Source organism: Fukomys damarensis, unplaced genomic scaffold (assembly GCF_012274545.1).
Source record: "Fukomys damarensis isolate Sample0158 unplaced genomic scaffold, DMR_v1.0_HiC HiC_scaffold_26, whole genome shotgun sequence".
In the NCBI taxonomy this organism is placed as follows: domain Eukaryota; kingdom Metazoa; phylum Chordata; class Mammalia; order Rodentia; family Bathyergidae; genus Fukomys; species Fukomys damarensis.
Genome location: NW_022900938.1, coordinates 33,728,243 through 33,750,507, shown reverse-complemented (window position 1 = coordinate 33,750,507; position 22,265 = coordinate 33,728,243). Strand labels below are relative to the sequence as shown.

Sequence of the window (22,265 nt, the reverse complement as noted above, 5' to 3'; positions counted from 1 at the left end):
TGTACAAACTACCTACACACACATCATGCCAGGCCAGAAGCAGGTACAACTGGTTGGCACACACCTTCACCAGCGTGTTAAAGTCAGCTGTATAATAGTAAATTGTGTACTATACTAAGTCATGATAAAGTGACATCATTAACTGGTACTGATTCTAAGTTTTAGGTCCTCCTGGCCTGATTTTTATATCTATCACGAAGGAATTCAATAGCTGTAGTATTAGGAATTCAATGTTGAAAAAAATTGGTTATTTTCAGCTTCTAGATCACATTATTTCAAGAGTGTACCATGATAAGATGAGCTATTAATAGTTATTACACTTTGCAATTGCTTATGGATGTAAATAAGGACTTTTCAAATGCTGTATAACCAAAACAAAATATAGAAATAAATTAGATATATTTTTGATACTGTATTGTAATTGTCATCTAAGAGTCCTAAGCTCAAATGTTTGAGTAAAGAAAAAACTGATGAGTTTTATAAATGTTATAAATTTGTAATGATAAAATATGTGATACAGAGTTTTATTTCACATTTTACTTGATTAGGGGGATTTCCTATTTAAAAATTTAGAACAAAGTCCTGTGCTGGTATAGTTCTGTTGCAGGTGTGAAGATGTACTAATCCCACCAGCCCTTGCAGACTGGGTGGTGCCTGTCACCTCTAGCAATGAGTAGTCCCATCCACTAGTGGTGATGCAATATATAACCTAATACAATGTCAACAAGGGTGTGATACAAATCTTACCCTTTGCTATGTGTGCCCTGATAAAGTCAGGAAGCTATTCAATAAAGAAACTCCAAATCTTTCACTCAGTTCTTCATAAATCTGATTTGTCAGCAATCTGGGAGGCTATGGCAGGTAAAAGGATCACAAATTCTAGTCCTTCTAGGGCAACTCAGGAACTCAGCAAGATTCTGTCTGAAAATAAAGAAAGAAAATCTGGGGATAAAGCTCAGTGCAAAGTCCCTTGGTTCAATCCTCAGTACCTGCTCCCCAAACCTGAGTTTTGACCTGCCTTTTGACAAGAGTTGGGCAGTGGAGAGGACAAATTCAAATTCTTTGGCAAGAAACCCAAGTGCAAATATTTCACATTTCATATTCATGATCAAGGGCAGAGTTACGGGTAGTATTTACATTAACTCTTGAAAAGTAAAGAAGGAAATCATGACCAGTGTGTGTAACAAGAGACAAAGCATCTATTCCCAGGCCTCCCACGTCCTAATTTTGTGACTTCAAGAAGGTCATTTAACCCTGAGTCTCAGCTTTCTTTATTACCACATGAAAGGTCTAAAACAGAAGCTTCTCCTAGGACTGAATATCAGAATTTCCTAGGTACCTTTTCAAAACACGTAATGACAGAAGTAATATGAACATGTGTCAGGAAATGTTCAGAGCACTTTGTACACTAACCCATTTAATCTCCACAGGTACCCTGTACTCTAGATACAATTATTATCCAGACTATACAGTCAAGGAGACTAGGAAATACCAGGGTAAAGAAAATTGCTCAAGCAAGTAGCACAGCCAGGTAGATAGCTCCAAGCCTGTGCTCTTTCATACCACTGAATATTATTACCCTGCCTCTCACCATATGCTATCTGCAATATTCTGCCTCAGAATCTAAAGAAGCATGAGCTTGGGGTTTTAGCTCAGTGGTTTCACCGCTTGCCTCACAAGCATAAGGTCCTGAATTCGATCCCTGGTACATACAACCAAAAAACAAAACCTAAAAAGAGGTAAAATTGGTTAAGTATGGCTTTTAACAGCTAACTGCATGGTATCAAACCAAAACTAAAAACAATGAACAGTAGATAATGGACAGTAGGGGAAAAAAACTAAGAAACAAAGCATCATCCTCTTTCAGCATTAGTTTCAAGATTCCCTCTCAAAACCTACAGGCACTGAAATCCTCTATATAAAACACGTGATGATTTAAATATAACATATATACATTTTGTCACATACTTAAATCATCTTTAGATGATGTAAAATACCTAATACAATGTAAATGCTGTATAAATACTGACTATACTATTTCATTTAGGGAATGATAGCAAGAGCAGAGTCTTTACATGTTCATAAAAGATGTAATTATTTTCATCAAATATTTTCAATTTCCTGTTGGTTGAATCCATGGATGCAAAACCTACAGAAAGGTATGGAGAGCTGACTATATTATCTAGCAAACTACACGTAGCCCCTGAAGTAGACTAAATTTAGGAGCAAAAGTTATGCCTTACAATAAGAGGCAGTAAAACAATTTTATAATTTTTGGCCTGGATTTGCAGGTGAAGATGAAACATTTTGGAAAAGCCCTTGGAAAGAATCGGTGCTCCTATCCAAGTGGGTAAGCAGGCCCAACTCGTTTCTAAGATTACAAATGACTGCCTCTTTGTTTTGCCTTTAAAGAAAGGTCTTTATCCAGAAAGGAAGGGCCTTTGTAAATTTGGAAATCTGAAACTATGCATGTAAATACTAATATATAAAAAAAATGTTGTTCTGCCACGCAGGGGCACAAGACAATTAGCAGAGGCAGGAAGATGCCAGGGCCTAAAGAGGAAATGAGGAAGATGAGTGATCTTGGCCCCATGAGCACTGGAGAGAAGAATCAGCCTGGCGCTGCCAGGTCAGTGAGGGCAGAATCACCCAGGAGGAGCAAAGGCCATTTCCCCTGGCACAGCCGTAAGCTGGGTCAGGAGTCTGTGTTAGGAGCCTATTTCCACACTACTTCCAGGTACCCTGTTTACCAATCATATCCTCCTCTCCTCTCACTCAGTCCCATGGCTCTCTTAAATCTTTTCTTCAAAGTCTTCAGTCTGAAGCTAAGTGATCCTAACAAGGGAGTTAGAAAGTATTCTGTTTATGAAAAACTAACTTTTCAAGAAGTTTAAGCCCCCAAAACTTTACTATAAAATATTAAGAAAATAATCAAGGGAATGTATAGATCACATCATGGTTGACCAGAAAGACTATCTCAAATTAAAATTTCTAATGTGCTATAAAGGGTGAGTAATAAATTAACAGATCACCTATTTCATTTGACAAATGCAATGTTAATTACTAATCTCTATCTGTATTGAAGATTCATTAGTCTGAAATTGTTATATTACTTGTTTCCATTCAATTACAAAAGTACACAATCTCGTAAGTAAGCAGTTTTCCCTGAGAGTAGAGAATTTCCAAGCAAGAATAAAACTAAACTCTTCCTCTTCAGCCCTCATCTATCAATGATACCAAACTCCTAGTTTCCTCGACTGAAATCTTATATCATTTTGAATCATCTTTTTCCTTGTACCCACCCTCTATCCCACATAAATCAAAGGCAAATCCTGAGGCAGTTTATATCATCCATCTTCTTTGTGAAGTACAAGGTACCCTCTGGTGTTTAAGATCCTCCACCTTCTGACCCCAACAAATACCAGAGAAGTCAGCCAAAGAAGATTTGTATTCAGTCCTGGACTTGGGTTGCCTACCTCATACCCTGAAGACTCTTTCAAATATAAAGCTTTTCCTAATACCTCCATCACATACACCACTTTGTAATCTTGGGAGCACTTTCTCTCTCTCACATTCTGCTCTACATGATGTGTGAATTTTACTTCCTAAATAAAAACCTCCTTGAAGGCAGGAGAGGCATTTCTTATTTCATGCAGTATCTAGCAAAATTACTGGCATAACGTTTAATAAATATGTTAAATTAGATAAAAATGAAATTCACCACTCCCATTTCCCCAACAGTGATGTGATTTTCTGTTTCCATCAGGCTTATGCTCATAGGAAAATTATAATGCTTCTTCATTATTTTCTAAAGCAGTGTTAGGATTTGTTAATGATCTCCAAAAGAATGTTCTTTTATATCTTTGCATAAACCCTCTCAGCATCAAATGACAAATTACATACTTTCTCTGTACTGCATAATCTTCAGGTGTTACACATTAGACAGCTAACCAGGAACTGAGTTTCAGTGATCAGCTACATTAAAAGGGATTACTTTGTTAGATGTCAAGAAAGATGGGTTCCTCCTGTATCCTTCTTCTCTACTGTGAGCTTTTCATTCTGTTGACTGTATTTATGTAGCCTCAAGGAGAGCTAGTTTTCCTAATAAAAACCTGTTAAATCTACCATGGGTGAGTATCTCTTTCAGGTCCAAGAGAAATGAGTCTTTGAGGTTTGTAACAAACAGAAAAACAGGTACTGATGAGAGGAGGAGGAGGAAGAAAATGAACTAGCAGTCAGAGCACATGTGGGGAGGCAGAAAGCACAGTGTTTTGGAGTATGGGCTCTGGAGTCTTCCGGCTCCAGCATTATAAGCTATTTTGTCCGGGACAATAAAGAAAAGAGACATCTTTCAACTTCATCTTTAAACTGGGGATAATTCTATTGTTCGAACTGTTCTAAGGATTAAATAATAAAATATTTGGCATAGTTCATGGCTCTCAGCAAGCCTTAGACAAATGTTAGTCCCTAGCTTTATTTAGGCATTTATATATAACCTTTTAAACACAAGACCTTTTAAACACATATTTTAAAGTTTTATTTTTGATTGACATGTAATAGCTGTACATATTTACAGTATATAATATGTTTCAATGAATGTATACATTGTATAATGATCAAATTGGGTAACATATCTATTATCTTAATCCTTTATCATAGATTTGTAGTAAAAACATTCAAAATCCCCTCTTTTAGCTGTCTTGTAATATTAAGCACAGTCACTTACTTTACTGTGCATCAGAACACTAGAACTTATTCCTCTTAATTGTAAGTTGGTACCCACTAACCAGCCTCTACCCACCCTTCTCTCTCCTATGAATAAACTTATAAATTAAAGATGGGGAAAGTTCAAGGAGAAAGTTGTAAATCTCTGAGATTCATGGTAACCCAATAAGGAAATTCTAAATAAAAGCAGCAGGATTGCCAAAGAAAGAGTTTAGACGCTGTTATTTCTGAAGACACTATCTTTTTCTTCATATAATGGCTAAACATCCCCCAAGGTACTGCTATAGAAATTTAAGGTACATACAAAGGAACAAGAAATGGACATATAGTAAATACCACCTAAATTTACAGAAGGGAGAGTTATTTTTTTAAAAAAATCTATGTGGTTGTGGTAATTATTTTCAATGCTGGCTTCCCATTTAACTAGCGCTAAGGCTAGTATCAAAGTAAGCTTGCCAGCAGCTGTGCAATATTTGAGGACATGGGAGAATGTGTCTTTATGATGTCTAGGAATAACAAAATGACACTTGAAAGAAAAAGGGCAACTGGTAATAAGGAGAGCTGAGTGAACATTTAAATATCCACGTTGACCAATGATTTTTACACTGAGGATAAATTAGAAACTAGACCTAACTGAAAGTTTCTGTCAAAATATCAAATGCATGCATACAATAGGTACTTAGCAATAACTTGGCAAATAATGTGCCTGACCTAGAATTATTTTTACTTTTGCTGCAGCAATAATTTAAACTCTTAGCATAAGGAAGTGAGTCATGTACACAGTGAAAAAGCACAGCCATACCCAGGGTCCATATTTCAGTAAGTTTTTGCCAAAAGCAGCTCTCAAAGTTTAGACATTGTGTTAATTTTTGAGAGCTGCACACACCCTAAAAAACAAACTGATCAAGCTGAAGAAAGACTGAACAGAGGTCTAAAAGATATGGTTCTCTAACGGAAAGTAGATATTTATTCTGTAGCTTTTGTGGGGGGGGTGTAAAGTTATTTTTATGTAACATTAGGATTTTCAGAAGTCTTCAGACTATATTTTAATGCATCAAAGATCTACTGTACATAAAGTATTTCTTAAAATGCCAAAATTCTTCCATGTCACAAAGGGAAGTAAAACAACTGACACGAGCAAGAACATGATTCTACAAGGCCAAGCCGGGAGAAGAACAGTGGAAGGTTCAGTGAAACACACCATTCTGCCTAGATTTCTAGCTACTCTTTCATGGCTACTTTTTAGTGTGAAAAAAAGCATAAATATTATGTATGTTTTTCATTCTCAATGTCTCACATCTTAAACTCTTCAATCACATGGGACCTTAGTGCAATACTAGGAGAGAGGGTTAAATTAATGACTCAACATCTTGACTTAGTAGATAGGCATTTCTTTTAAAAACAATGAAACAAAGTTTGAAAACTCCACATTGTAAATCATTTTCAGTAATTTCCTTGGTTCACGCTCATTGTTTTACTTATTATGTGTCATTTTGTTATGCTATCAAGCCAAGTTCTAGAAACTACTTCTATTAGTATTTTATGTATTGTGAATCTTCCAGATCATTAAAAAAAAAAAAAACCCTTAAGAGGCTAAAGACTATATTTTTTAAGGGACACACTCAATGATCGAAATATTTTTTTGCTGCTCTACATTTCCATGAGTGTTTTTTTTCCCTATACTTCAAAGAAATCTAAGAATAAAAATTCACTGGATATGGTTTTGAGTACCCTTGTAAAACGGAAATTCTAAAAAGCTAAAAATTTGAAAGACTACATAATTATCAATGACTACAGCAATAACTTGATCACTGGAATAAGAAGGATGGCCACTTTATTCCAGGGTAGAGGAAAATCACATTTCAGCAGAGATACTGATTCAAGTATTAGAGTTACAGGTATAATAGAGATATGCACAGAAAGAATATGACCATTTTAGGCTATCCAATTTCCTAATACTTGCCCTAATTCCCTACAACAATCAGAAAAACTTAAAATAGTCTTTTAAAATCACACACTAGTGTTTCAGACCAGCATTTGGCTCCCTGGACCTTATGTGTGAACAGCATAAACAAAGCAGTCACACTAAAGGAACACCAGACGAGGAGTCAGTGCCTCACCTGTGCTGTTTCCCTGGGAACTCAATTCCAGCTTTCCGGTGAGTTCTGCTGCTGCCTAGCGGTCGGTACTTAGCATCAGCTGAGTGTAATGACTACTGAGAAGAGCAGCTGCCCCTCTTCACCTTCTTACAGTTTTTTTTTTTTTTTTTTTTTTTTTTTTTTTTTTTTTTTTTTTTTTTTTTTTTTTTTTTTTGGTACCGGGGATTGAACTCGGGTCCTTGCGCTTGCAAGGCCGACCACTGAACTGCTGAGCTAAATCCCCGGCCCCTCTTACCATGTTTTTAATAGGTTTGGATCTCGAGTTTGCATCTCCAAGAGATATCCCTAAATGCACATCTACCCTCCCTTCCCAGCCCCTGGTTGGGTTGCATCATCTCTCACCCTCAAGAGTCCTCTCCTCCAGTCCACCCTTCCCACTGTGCTCTGAATCAGCATCTGAGATAGGGGGACAGAAGACGATTTACACGTCACGCTTCTCTTCCAGTCTAACCACTCACTCATCTACAATCCAAGAAGAAACTCTAGACTTTCCGGCTTCTCATTCCAGGTGTGAACTATATGCCCAACTTGTGCTTCCCCATCCGCCTCCCCTCCCACACTCTGTACTCAGGCACCAGCAGCCCTGGCCAACAGCTCCTGAACACCACCTGCACACCAAACCCTCTCTGTGCTTTATAATTTTTTTCTGTGTTCTTTTTTTTAAAACATTCAAGTAGTCTCACCACTCTGGGGCTTTTTCAGAGGCCAGAAGAATACCAGCGGTTAAATTCCTCATGAAAGTTTTCTTATCTTTAAGGCCAAGATGTCACCTCCAACCTGAAAAGATTCCCTTTGGTCTCCTCACATCAAGGTTAACACAGCTTTCCTCTGCTTTCTCCCAGAATGCCACAGATAAAAACATTCACTTTATTCTCGCTTAAATTGCGGTTGGTTGTTTCTATCTCTGTTGACCTGTCTTGCTTTTCTACTTCAACTTTTAAGATCTGTACTCCATTCAAAATAATAAGAAAAACTTACAGGGAACAACAAAAGAGAAGTAATATGAAATAAAAATGTACAGATATTACAACCAGGGGACTGGTTTTATTTCAAACATCAGTAACTGGCCATCATATCATAAGCTAGATTTAGTGTGTTACATTTATTTTAAAGTCATGTGTTTCACTGTATTTTGAAACAAATTAGAAATCTATGGAATGAACGGAAAACAAGGACTGGCTTAGAAAGGAGAGAAGTGTTTCACAAAGAGAGAGAAATAAGAAACATTACAATTTCGTTTAATACTCCCTGAATGTTCTTTCTTTAAAATCTTTGTTGAGACACTGAGTTATCCAGACCTTTTCACGCGATGTCAATGCTGTAGTGATATTTAAGCCACCTAGTCTTGGACAACTGAGATTTAAGACACCTTGGCCTCACTGCATAGCTGGAAGAATTATGGACTAAACCTTGCACACAAGTGCTGTTTTTAAATCTCCAGAAAAGAGAGTCTGGACACAACAGAAGATTTTCCACGCCACAGTAATTATTATGATGAAGAATGGATCAAGGGTGGGTTGCATGAGGCTGAAACAAGTCATTTTTAAGTTGCAAACAGAAGCCTGAAGGGAGAGAATGCCACCAGATACATTAACGTGAACTAGTTCACTGGCTTTCTCTGCTTTTGAAAGCAGAATCTACTGAAGTAATTTGTTCTTTAGCTTTAAATGTAGGATTAAATATAATTTAATCTTATTCTATGAGTTAGGATTTTGAGATGCTAAGAAGGATTAATATTTATTCAGTGGCAATCATGTTCTAAGCAGAGAATCAGCTCTTTTGCTCATATTACAGGTTGAACATCCCTAATTAAAAATCCAAAATCCAAAATCCTCCAAAATCTCAAACATCTCGAGTGCTGACATGACACCACAAGTAGAAAATTCCACACCTTACTTCACATGATGGGTTGTAATCAAAATGCATGTGCACTAAAACTAAACAAAATTAATTTTATGATATGTATATAAGCTCTACATAAAATATAAATTAATTTCATGCTCAGATTTGGTTGGTTCACCAAGATATATTATTATATATATATGTAAATATTTCAGAATCTGAAATACTTCTGGTCCCAAGCAGTTCATATAAGTTATTCAACCTGAATTTGATTTAATAACAATCAGAACCTTTCGATAAAACTAATATCTGACCCACTGTATAGGCTGGGGTGTATTTGCTTAACACTGTGGTAAGATAATGTTGAGATTTCAAAAACTAGCAACTCTGACTCCAATGACTTTATGAGTAGGTAAGCAATCTGTGAAGAAGACATGCCACAAGCCTTATGTACTATCACACACGTGCTGCCTAATAATGAAATAGTCATAGGGAGAACAGAACTATGTGGAAATATTATAAGGTGCCGAGTGAGAAGTGGCATATAATGTGTGTGAAGTGATACATTATTAATAAATAAGGGAATAGGGTGCAGAGTTATTAGTGTGTCCCAAGCACGAAGGAACTTGGACTTGGCCCTGCAGAACTGAGGAAGGGAAATGCGGAGGTGCCGGGGTTGAGGCAGCAGCCAGAGCAAATGGTTCTCTCCTATCACACCACGGGGAGCAAGGAAGGTAGCACCCAATGCTGCCGAAAGTGAGAAGGAAGAATCCACAGGACTTAGTGACTAAAGAACAATGGGCAGTGATCAATAACTGCTTCAAAGCTTCACACTGAGGAAAGCAAACATGGAAAAAGTAATCGCTTGTAGAGAAAGTGATTAGGTTGAGTTTCAGGTTCAAATAAAATAGCCAAGTTGAAAGTACGTAAAAAGTTAGAAAAAATGGAGAATAACCTTATAAGCGGATGGACTGTGGCATATTCAGGAAAGAAAACAGAAATAAAAAGGCACAGAGCTGACAAGAAGAGGTGGTGCTGGTGGGGAAGCCATAGAGAAACAAGGGCCATTTATGATACAGAGCAGTTTCAGATGAGAACCTGAATACAAAATACCACCAGGAGAGCAGAGGGTCAGGAAAACAAAAGCAATGAGAGACCCTGAACTCATTTGTCTGAAAAGTTCACCGAGAAGTCTGAGAAACAGTTTACCGGCAAATATTTATACGACAAATACACAAACAGCATAGTCTTCTTGACTGATGATTTACACTATCATCTCTTTTAACATCACACTATCTGCTTTTCCACCGTTGTTTCTTCTAACATTCTAGCACCCCTATGTTCTGTTCCAAACAGATGTCTTTTCAAAAAATTTAAAAACTTTCTTCTCCATTAAAACAAAAATCTTTATATTATACTTGTGTTTAAACTTCATACATCATTTGTGCGGAACTGGGCCACTCTTGTAAATATGCTTGGATATTTTTTCTCATCTCTCTTTTATATGGAAAAGATCCAAGCCCCTGGGAGAGACGAATCACGTGTTTCAATTGTTGCCTTCTCCCTCAATTTAGTTTTATCAGGTCACTTTGTAATTTAGTGCTATATTTTTAGTTGTAAAGTGTTCTTCTCTTTTTTAAGATGTATAGATTCACATTTACCTTTTCTGAGAAGTTTCTGATACCCACTTTTCTAAAACCTCTAATTATGTCCACTGGGTTTTTTAGCCCTAGGATGAATCACTTTCTCATAAGGTTCTTGTCACTTACATGTCACCAACTAAATATCTTTTATTGGAAACAATTATGTCCAGAATAGGAATGCCCTTTTTCACTGTCCCCACATTCTGAGATAAAAAACTGTCAGCAAATCCAAATCTGGTATTTATTAGATTCTCTGTGTTAAATGGAGTGAAGCTTCCAGCAGACTCTGAGATAGCATCCCCTATTATTGTTATGTGCCTTGCCTCAGTAGGATACAAATCAAGAAACTATCGTCAGAGTTTAATATCCAACCTGGGATTTTTGCAAGAGCCTTGCAAATGACAAGGCAGAGGGAGGAAGGAAAATAGATACTGCTGTTATGAATAATAGTAAAAAAAAAAAAGTAATGTTTACTCTTGTGAAGAAAATCCAAGTTTATCAAAGAGAACAACAACAAAAAAGGAACATTCCAGGAAAAATGACAAAATGCTATTTTACTATGTTCGCAATATGATGTGATTCAATAATAAAGTTACTGGCTGAATTTTTCAAGCACATATTTACCGTATACAAAGCAAGCATTACTCCATTATTTTATGGTTACTGAACTGTCTCCTGATGGCAACACTCAACTTACATAATTCAAAATCAACTGAGGAACAATTTGTCTTTTGAAATTTTCTCACTTTATCTTATACCTCAAGAATTTAAGAGTTAGCTTCATTCTTTTGTCTCCTATTAAGTTGTATTTTTAGCTCCGCAGACTTTATGGCACTCTATCTACCTGTAATTATGCTGCAGAAGCATAAGAAGACGCCAATGAAAGGCCAGCAGCAGACAAGATAGCAGGAGGCCCATTAGTGGTCTTAAACAGCTGCAAGGAGGCAGGACATGCCTGGCAGGGTTCCTGCTGCCTCTGGCCAGACAGGACAAACCCCTAGAGCCGGACTTGCTTTCAGAGTAGTCTTGATGCAGGGCATTGTTTCACTGTCCTAAAACCCAAGGGTTGAAGTCAAAGTTCAAGAGGGCTTGTCCAAAAGGGAGAAATGCAGAAGGAGAGATTTGAGAGAGGTGACCTTCTAAAAAGCTCTCAGGGTCCTACAGGGTCCACCACCTACTGTCCCATCCTTCTCTCAAAACAAAGTAAAACAACCACCACCTCCACATGGAAGACCAGATGTTACTTTTAGTTCCAGTTTAGAAATATTGTGCAAATTCATTTTAAAAGTTTTGTTTGTTTGTTTGTTTGTTTAAAGCAGCTGGAGATTTAACTCAGTGGTTCCACCACCTGCCTCACAAACACAAAATTCAGAGTTCAATCCCTGGCAACAACAACAACTACAAAAAAGTAATGAATCTGGACTGTACTATAAAGACAAGAAACTGAGATGCTTCAAAGATTTTGTTCAGGGGGGGTACTGGGTTTGAACTCGGGACCTTGTGCTTGCAAGGCAGGCAGCAGAACAACTGAGCTAAATCCCCAGCCCTCAAAGATGTTTTAAAATGTGAACTTTTGTAGTGAACAGAAAACATTCTCTAGTAGAAATCATCTCCCACAGTTATGCAAAATTACTTTGTAAGGATCACTACTGTCTTTGGATATATAAAAAACTGTTGCTATATGTGTAGGTGTTTATCACTCAATGGGATTTGATATTATTAGTTATTACACCATGCACTATATACTGCTTCTGGCTCCTTATGTTAGATAAGTACTTTTTGGCTCAACTGAGTAAATGTAACTGCAGTAAAGTACCACATTTATATTCTATTCATCAATATTAGCATATAACACAAATTTACTTTGCAACTTTATGTACATGTACATTTTTCTTCCTAAGCTTCAGAAAATAGCAGTTCTTATTCTCAAGGGGATGAGGGTGAACCAGCCAAATCATAAACTATAAGTGCTCAAACTACAGGTGCTCAGAAAGTGGATGGATACTGTGCTAGAAATAATGAAGAACTTTCTACACATTTATGATGAGGTTAGATGGTTAGCTACCTTTCTGACAAATAATGACACCTGTACCTTCTATACAGGATAGACTGACTCCCTTTTGAGTCATATGCATGAAAAAGGAACACTCCCAAAAAGGAGCTACTTTTTTTTTTTTTTTTTTTTTTTTTTTTTTTTTTTGGTACGGGGGATCAAACTCAGGACCTTGCACTTTCAAGGCAGGCGACAGAACCACTGAGCTAAGTTCCCCAGTGCAGGAGCTACATTTTTAAAAAATTCATATTTTACCTCTCATATGCCAATAAAGTTAAATTCTATTGAGGAAATGTCCAGTGTATAATACTGACTATTATATAGGCATTCTGCTAATGTTGATGCTGATTAGACAAGGGTCCAACAACTTAAAACTTGGAAACTCGTTTCATTGTTGTGGTACTGAGGATCCATAAATTTGTCTTATAAACTTCTCCTATGATATAATTCATGCAATCGATAATATGACCAAGAAAATATTTAGCAGCTAAAAGTACACAAGTAACTATACTTACGGTTGACATAGCTTCACCAGATCCTGGTCAGTGGTGTTAGGCGGCAGGCCTCGGATGTAGAGGTTCGTTTTGCTTAGCTGATCCCATCCTGAGTTGCTACTGCTGCTACTGTTGTTATTACTGCTGGTGGTGCTGGGACTAGGAGGGGCCATGGGGTGCGCTGGGACCAGAGACTGCTGTAAACCAAAGATCAGGAGTGTCAGGTCACTACAGGGAAGGATTAAGCACCATTCAGAGGCTTCATGAGCTCCAAGATAAAATGAAGTTATTAAGGTCTAAATACAGATTATCTTCAGCCACTTTGATGCATAAATTTTAATTTACACCTTCAACACAATCTATTCTTTCTATTAAAAAAAGAAATCCTTGCCCTTCAACATGAAATGATAGGATTTTATTCTCTATGTGCACCAATTGTGGTGGCATATACCTGTAATTCCAGCACTGTGGGAAGGTAAGACAGAGATGGCATATTGGAGCCAGCATGGGTCACTTAGTGACTTAGCGAGACCCTGTCTCAAAATAAAAAATGGAAAAGGGCCAGGACGTAACTCCAGTATGAAGATCCTGGGTTCAATCCCCGGTACTGCCCAAACAAACAACAAAAACCGCTATTGTATTTTAATGTGACTTCATTTATGTAAAATTAACTTATTCCCACATTTTTAAAGAACACATCTCTGAGACTCAAAATTAACTTGCATAATGTCACATGGTAATATCTTAATATGCAGTACTTTAGAAATTAGACTTTTGAAAAGGCTTTCAAAATCTGAAGAACATTTGATGAAAAGCTGCTGATTGTTTTATTAAGAAGGCTCTTTAAAAATTACTGTTCAAGAGATAAGAAAGTTAGTTTATTCTACATCATCAAATAAAGAGGTCTTCACCTAGTACTACAAGCACATGACTTCACTGAGCATCTGGAGAAGATTCACAGGCACACTACCTTTCTCTTTGGAAAACCTTGTGAATTTAACCCATGTGAGAATGGTGTAGCTGTTAGAAATCTTCCCAGGCTATGCATCAACAATATCAACTCTCCTAAAGCCTACAACCAAGGGTTTGGTGTGGTTTTATCAACCGGAGCCTCCTAGGAAGAATGACCAGATAATTCTCTGTGAACCAATGGAAGGAAACCGCTGTTCTCTGACCCTATGCCACACACACACAACTTTTAAGGAAGTGGCTTAGTTTGAGATGGAAGACAGCACAATCTAAGGTGGCCTCACAGCAAACACTCAGTTATTTCACATCAAGAGAGGAAATTTTGCATCTTTGATCTTCTAAATAGTATATATATTAACCCGATGACATAATCTGTTTTAAGTTTGAATGTATAAAATGAAGTAGTCACCAGAGATTCAACAAAAATGTCAATTCTTACAACGTGAACTTTACTACCACACACAAGAAAATGAGGCAAGGCTGGGGGAGAGGGTAGCAGCTCAGTAGTAAAGCCCTTGCTTAATATGTGCAAGGCCCTGAGTTTGATCCCAGGCACCACAAAATTTAAAAAAAAGGAAGGAAGGGAGGGAGGAGGGAGAGGGAGAGACAGGGAGAGAGAGGGAGGGAGAGGGAGATGGAGAGGGGAGGGGTGGAGAGGGAGAGGGAGGGGAAGAAACCTTGGACACCAGAGATAGGACTTGGAGAAGAAGTTTGAAAGAGCTGTGCGTCAGGTCCATCCCCACCTCCTAGTGGGATTGCAATGAAATAAAACAAACACAATGATTGGATATCTGAAGACTGCATTCCAAGTCCTCCTCCACTGTAACCTCTGCTTTGTTTCTGTCAGGAGGAAAGAAGAGTACAGGGCGTTGACTTGTATGGTTGAAAAAAACATGGTGCCTATGACTTATTGGGAATTTGTAAATGAAAGATTTCAAGTATTTATTTTTGATAGAAGAAATAAACTCATAGTTTACATTTCTGAATTCACACAACTGACTTAATGTATGTTTGACCAATGTCCATATGTACCAGAGTAGTATCTCTCTACCTATGGAGACAGGTTACACAGCTTATGTCTCCCTGCTGCCCAGAGTAGAGTAGAAGCTTACCATATGATAAAGTCATACACAAAAGAGAAGAATGGATCAAAAAATTAGTTAATTTTGACAGCCATTATGGAAAACAGCATTGAGTTTCATCAAAAAATTAGAATAGGACTACCATACCCAGCTGTCCCACTACTAGGTATATGTCCAAAGGAAATGAAATCCGTATGTTAAAGGTACCCATGCTGTCATCTTCATTACAGTACTATTCACAATAACGAATAATGAAAATGGAAATAATCAGAGTATCCATCAACACTGAATGGATGAAGAAAATGTGTTTACATAACAGAGTATAATTCAGCCATATAGTGTTATGGTTTGTCTTCAGATGTCCCCCCAAAGCCTCATGCAGAGGAGGTGGGACTTTCTTTTTCAGAGGTAGTTGAATCTCGAATGTGTGATGCTGGGGTTAAGGACATGAGATTCACTAAACCACTACATGTAAGTGATTAGTTTGGCAGCACCCTAATCCCAGTAGTCTGAATAAGACAAAAGGGGAAGAAAGAGCTGTTAAACTCCCTTACTGCCTTTGCTATCTTTGTACTCCATACTGTTTCTCCTCTACAATACCTGTTTGTTATCTGTCTTGGAGGCAGCCAACTGTGGATGAAATCTCTATGAACTGTAAGCCAAATAAACCCCTTCCACTCTAACTTTGGAGGTTGCCTATTTTGTCTCGGCAACAAGAAAAAAGTAACTAACACACAGAAGGTGAAACCCTGTCATATGGGACAAGGATGGAGCGGGCGATCTTCATGTTAAATGAAATAAGCCAGAAACAGAAAGAGAAGCATCACATTATCTCCCTCATACACAGAAGAAAAGTTGCGATTACAAGGGTGGTAACCAGAGAATGGGGAGAACAGGAAGACAGGAGAGATGGGGAAGGCTCATCAAAGGGCACAGTTATAGTTACACAGGAGAAAGGGGTTCTGGTGTGCTACGGCAGAGCAGGGTGGCTACAGACAACAATAATGAACCTGTGTAGTTCAAAAAGCAAAAAAAAAAAAAAAGGAGTTTGAAAGTTTTCCATATAAAGAAATGATAAATGTTTTAAGAGATAAATACACTTTACCTGATTTAAACATGACAAAATGTATACATGTGCTGAAATATGTGATTATTAATACATATAATTTCATGGTCTTAGGTTATTAGTTAAAAATAATCTTAATAGGGCCAGGGATTTAGCTCAGCGGTTCGGTGGCCTGCCTTGCAAGCACAAGGACCCAAGTTCGATCTCCGGTACCAAAAAAAAAAAAAAAAAAAAAAACCACTTAAAAACTTAATAAACAATTGATTTGTTTGAGAATAAAAAAATAAAGAATAAATTCTGTACACAACTCTTGAAAGTTACAGCTTAATATAGGCTAACCATTAGCATCAGTGGAAGGCTTGATTTAAAGCAGTGAAGAATTAAACCCTCCTACGCTGAAATGCAAAAACAGACAAGTCTTTTAACTACAACTTGAGAATTTGATAAATTTAAAGTAAATTTATAAATTTATATTGTGTCGTTAAACTATGTGCCTGGAAAGCACAAATGGTAAACAAAAGGAAGGAAAAAAGAAGGGAGGGAGAAAAATACTACATATAAAGAATGATTTTTACCAAACTCCATTTCATCACTGGTTGACCTTTTAAATTCTGCTCTTAAAACCCCTAAGCTGCCTTGGAATTTGAAAAGACTTCCTATGGATAAAGCTTGCAGCTAGTTTAAACACATTCAATCTAATTAGGGAAACCAGTGGCTAGATGGTCATAGTTAAGCACCCATTCATCTCAGCAAAAGAGCATAGGAGTCTATCTCAGCCTTCTCCAGCCTACTTTCTCTGGTTTAGGTAAGGTAATCAGGCTACATTCTTCATCTCTCTATGGGGAGGGAAAACAAGGTAATTCAGTTTTCTTGATAATATTTATCTGGGCTAATCCACATGCCAGAACTGACAGAAAATAGTCAGTGGTGAATAAATGCGGTGACTATTAGCAGACCCTGCATGAGTGTATGACACCAGAAGAACAGTGCTCATTAGCATTCACCAGGACTTCCTCTGTGGGCAGCCCTCAGTGAGCACTTCCTATATGGCAGCAGTCAGGGAGGAAGGACTTCCTGTGTGGACAGCACTCAGAGATCACTTCCTGTTTGGGCAGGACTGATATTTCCACCTTGACAGGAATATCAACTAGGACTCCCACACTAAACGACAGGATCAACAGGCATACAGCAACTATACATGCGATTGTATTTCCCTCTCCACTACATACCCTCCCACCCAACACAAGAGAGTTTCTTCTGTATAAATGCAAACCTAAAAAGGTCCTTTACTGAAGAAGCAAAATTAACCACAAGTAAACTAAAACAAATTAGTAATTATGTACTATGTTGTAGTTTTTTATTCAGTGAAGGTAATTTAAAAATGAAAACTTATTCTTTCAAATTCTATTGTGTCATTTCCTCCCTATTACTAATAAGATAAAGAATAGTGCTCTGATCAATTTTAAACTGAAACTACCCTCCTCTTCCCCTTACTTAGCAACTTCCTAAAGAATTGTAGTACACTTTATTTTATTTATTTATTTATTTTTTTGGTACCAGGGATTGAACTCCGGTCCTTGTGTTTGTGAAGCAGGCAGCAGAACCATTGAGCTAAATCCCCGGCCCCTGTAGTACATTTTAAAGGCAAAGAAAATCTAGAATTTGCTTTTTAATTTCCCTCAAGTCTTGTTTAAGGCTATAATCTTGACAGGGTAAGATTCCTGAGGTCCCTACACACTCAAGCACCACCATGGTCCGAAATAGGAGTGAAGTTTAACACATCAACTATTTTTCTTATCCAGAAGGAAAATATCACTACAGTTGTTCTTGAGGGCAGAGATAACTCATGGAACATGATCATTTCCATGAAGAAGCAGTATGTTATCAAGCCTGGAGTATACTGAGTACTATGTCAAGGCCTTGTATACTAAATAATTTCTATACACTGATTTAATCTAACTTTCAATACACAAGAAAATTTAATAATTTAAGGAAATTATTAAACAAGGAGAGGGGAGAGACACTCAAATGGCCAATTTCATTACAGCTAGCATACTTTCTTTGTTTCCTTTCACAAGGGCCAAGAATGGTGGCCGGAAAAAGGACATTCTAGAGTAGAGAACTGGAAAAACAAAACTGAGAAATACAGGATGAATTCATGAAAGCTGGCAAACCGAACAGGAAGCAGGTAGGAAGCAGATGCACCTCTAAGTAAGGAGGTCAAAAGCACCTAATTTGATGAAGAATGATAGGGCCTCTTATACATACTGTGTCTCACTGATGTGCACTGTGGAAGTGAGGGAAACAATCTCATTAGATACAAGGGTATTAAAGCTACAAATCACATAGCTAGTTAATGAAAATGTTTCTCCTACTTCCACTGTCTTTCCTTCAGAAACAAACTTTGAAGCCTCTCAAGATTATGAAACTAAGTACGGTATGAGATTCTTACATATTTTTGTGGGATTAAATCTGCCCCTAAGAAAAAGGGGTTCATGTTATGTTAGCTATTCAAATAAAAAAAATACAACTATCCAATAAGCTCCACAATCCACAATAAATTCTCCAAGATACCTATCAAAGCTGATCCTTGTGTGTAAAACTATTATCTCTATCAAAACTGATCCTCATATGTAAAACTAATCTCAGCATAGAAAGTTCATCTAAATTTATAAATAAAGCATCATTTTTCTTAGGCATCACGTAGAATAAATAAGTTTAAGACTTGCATTACTGACCACAACATGACTGAATGCACAGAGACACGGCTCAAGACAAAAAATAAAAAGATGTGGATGTGGCTCAGTGCATATTCCCTGGGTTCAATTTCCGGTAACAAAAAGCAAAACAAAACAAAATGGGGTTGGGGGTCCTCAGGAATTAAAACATCTTGTACAAATGCTTTGTGATAAAGATAGCATTCGTGAAGGGGTAAGAAGAAGAAAGGCAAGTAAGCGTTCATAATTCATGGCAGAAAATATACATTAAATATAATGTATAGTTTTTAAGTTAAAAATCTCCTTCCAGATTTCAAGAAACTAGATTCCTTACACTCAATGCATTTTAAGGCCAGCTCTGTGCTCCTGCATGCAAACAGGCCAACAGTTCTAATCCTTCCACTGGTTCTTCTAAGAACCCCAATAACTCACTAGGTTACCTACTGAGAACTCCAGGCCAGGAAGCACAGCAGGGTTCTTTTGCTACTTGTTCCATATAGTTTTTGTAACATCATTTATAAATTATTGAGGATGTGTGTGTAAAATAGTTAAAGAGCAACATAAAGATATCAGATCAGAAGGGTGAAGGGGGTGAAGGGAGGGCAGGGGTATGGGGAAAAAATAAGAACCAAGACATATCATGTAAAGGTACAAGATCCCAATGATAATGTAACTGTATTGTTTGCTGTAAATGTACCAATAAACTTAATGGGGAAAAAATAAGAACCAAGACATATCATGTAAAGGTACAAGATCCCAATGATAATGTAACTGTATTGTTTGCTGTAAATGTACCAATAAACTTAATGGGGAAAAAAAGATACCAGATCAAAGACATTAAACGTAAGTTATTCACCAGAAAAACAGGACAGCCAGGAAAGAGAGAGGCTTAAGGCAAGTGGTTTCAAAACTTCCTTGCCAAGGAACACATTCCTCAGGGAGGAAAAGCTTTTAACAGTGGGCGCCTAGCCTTATGTACCTTTAATTGCATCACTTATACTGTGGTTGCTACAGTTACTAAAATTAGTAAGAGTTCAACCAAGGAAAGACCAGGGAGGAGAGAGATGACAGGGCAAGGCACAGAAAGGTTGAGGAGGGCTTCACAGAGTGGGGTGGGGTGGGATGGGGTGGTGCAGATGGCTGACTGAGCTGAATATTAATGTCAGGGCATTAAGAATAAAAGGAATGGCAAATCTGAAAGGAGGGTGAGAGTGAAGTGAAGGATCAGCCAAGACACAGACACGAAATATTATTCTTCATGAAGCCAGAGAAGCGCCTGAGCTGCCTGATTCAGAGGAAGCTCTAGAAAGTTCATGTTTGGGGGATGGAGGCAGGCAGAAAGAAGAACCTAGAAAGCAAATTTTAACATGAATGCAATGAGAATGGTTATGACAACAGTTTCACAGGAAGAAAAGAGAATTTAAAGAAAATAAATGTGGCTGGGGGTGTAGCTCAGTGGTAGATGCTTGCATAGCAATGCTTAAGGGCCAGGCTGGATGCCCAGCAATCAATCAGTCAATCAGTAGGAAGTAGGTAGTAGATAGATAAATATGATAAAATAAGAGGATAACTTATGGAGAATATAAAACTAGGAATATTCTTCCTTTCCCTTTACAAAAAGAAGTATTACTGTATAGGAAATTCAGAATGTCCAGAATCAAGTTCTGCCTTGGCCAGGAACTGGAATGAAAAGTCAACTCTGGTCAGCCTGGTTTCTCATGTGAAATGAGCAATGGACAGAAGATGATTTCTAAGCCCCCTTCCAGCTCTAAAAATTCAATGCCCAGACAATGTTCCTTGTCGTGATAATGTTTCTTGCCTAGATAATGCTTCCTGCTAACCCCAGCTAAGGCACACCAAGATTGAGTACAGCAAGCCCTTGAGTATTCTGACCTGTCTGCCTAACTACAGAGAAATACAAAGAGGCTAAGCCAGTAGACACAGAAGTGACTTCTGCTAACATCTTGCAGCTTAAGACCAACAAAATGACACCACAACACTGTTTTCCTACACCCCCTGGGTCAGCACCAAGCCTTTACTTGGTCACAGATGATTCTCTATGAATACGCTAAATGCATAAGACATTCAAGCTACATAAGGCATTCTAAATTACAACTAAAGCTAAAGGCACAAATGTACAACGAAAAAAGCGTGAAGTTCAGAGCTCTGGAAACTGGAATATCATTAAATTGAAAACAAAATTATAGGTAGTGCTGTCTTAATAACTTAGATCTATTGAGACTTGATGTTAGTTAGCAGCCTGTAAACCTTGCGTTTCAACTTGTAATGAGTTTAAAAAGTCAGACTTCGTTCTGTTCACTCTTTTATACATATAGGATTGTGCAACAGTTCCAAAACCACCTTACAAGAATACTCAGGACAATAAACAAATTACATCTCAAACAACCAGCTGTTACAACCCAGTAAACATAAAATCCTGCACAACTACAGGTGTGAAATTAATTATGACTCTGAATTCTGAAAGCATTAGTAAGAGGCCCAAATAAGGGATTTCCAGGTCCATGGCAGTTTTATTCCTCAACACAGTCTTGTGAAGGAGAAAACAGAAACCTTTCCTTTTATTTTTACCCAAGATAAGTTGAAAAAAAGGGAAAAATTCCAAAGGGAAGTGAAACATCACTTCTACCAGGACAGTTCAGAATACCTCTGCAATGTTCTGAGTTTCCTGCTTCCTCCCAGTGGAGTTAGGATTCCAGTGCTTACAACTTCCTCCCAGTTGTTACAGCACAGCTTATGTATTTAGTTGATCTTTCTTATAAGTGAAGAATTATTGCTGACACTGAAAAGTTATCAGGGTGGAAATCACCCATTCTAAAGCATACTTTCTCCACATTCAACAGTACTTATGGAAAGTATTACAAAGTGATTAAGCTTTAAATTAGAAAAACTATTTTTTTTTCAGCTTTGAGTTTATTGGTACATTTTAGGGATACAGTACAGTTACATTCATTGTTGGGATCTTGTACCTCTACATGACAAGTCTTGATTCTCATTTTTTCCCCTTGTCCCTGCCCTCCCTTCACCTCCTCCTCGCCTCCGCATCTACAAACACTTTCTTTTCATCTTTTCATTCTCTCACATTTTTTTCTTTTCCCTTTTTACTCTTCCCCTACCCATCCCACCTTCCCTACACCTTTAGCTCCTTTCTTTCCATTTCTAAATGTCAGTAATCTTATTAGAATCTTATGTATTATTACAGTTTATTCATACCAGAGAAACTATTCGGTATTTACACATGTGTGACTTGTTTATTTCACTTAGGAGTATATCTTCAATATGTATCCATTTTCCTATGAATGAATCTATTCTCTCATTCTTTATGGCTGAGTAATATTCCATTTTATAGAAAAACCACAACTTCTTTATCCACTTTCCAACGGATGGGCAAATAGGCTGTTTCCAAGATTTAGCTATTACAAACTGTGCCGCTATAAACATGGGTGCACATACTTCTCTGTGATATGATTCTTTCAGTTCTCTTGGAAAGATACCCA

The 22,265-nt window shown here is 37.5% G+C and overlaps 1 protein-coding gene across 5 annotated transcripts in view; it reads right to left on the bottom strand.

The window, feature by feature from the left end:
- Positions 1 to 22,265, bottom strand: part of Rbms1 (RNA binding motif single stranded interacting protein 1) — a 216,717-nt gene that overhangs the window by 72,322 nt on the left and 122,130 nt on the right. For all 5 annotated transcript variants that reach the window (XM_010606822.3, XM_010606823.3, XM_010606824.3 and 2 more), the window contains one exon: positions 12,938 to 13,113. In XM_010606822.3, the coding sequence (XP_010605124.1) occupies positions 12,938 to 13,113 (176 nt within the window). The remainder of the gene's footprint in view (positions 1 to 12,937; positions 13,114 to 22,265) is intronic.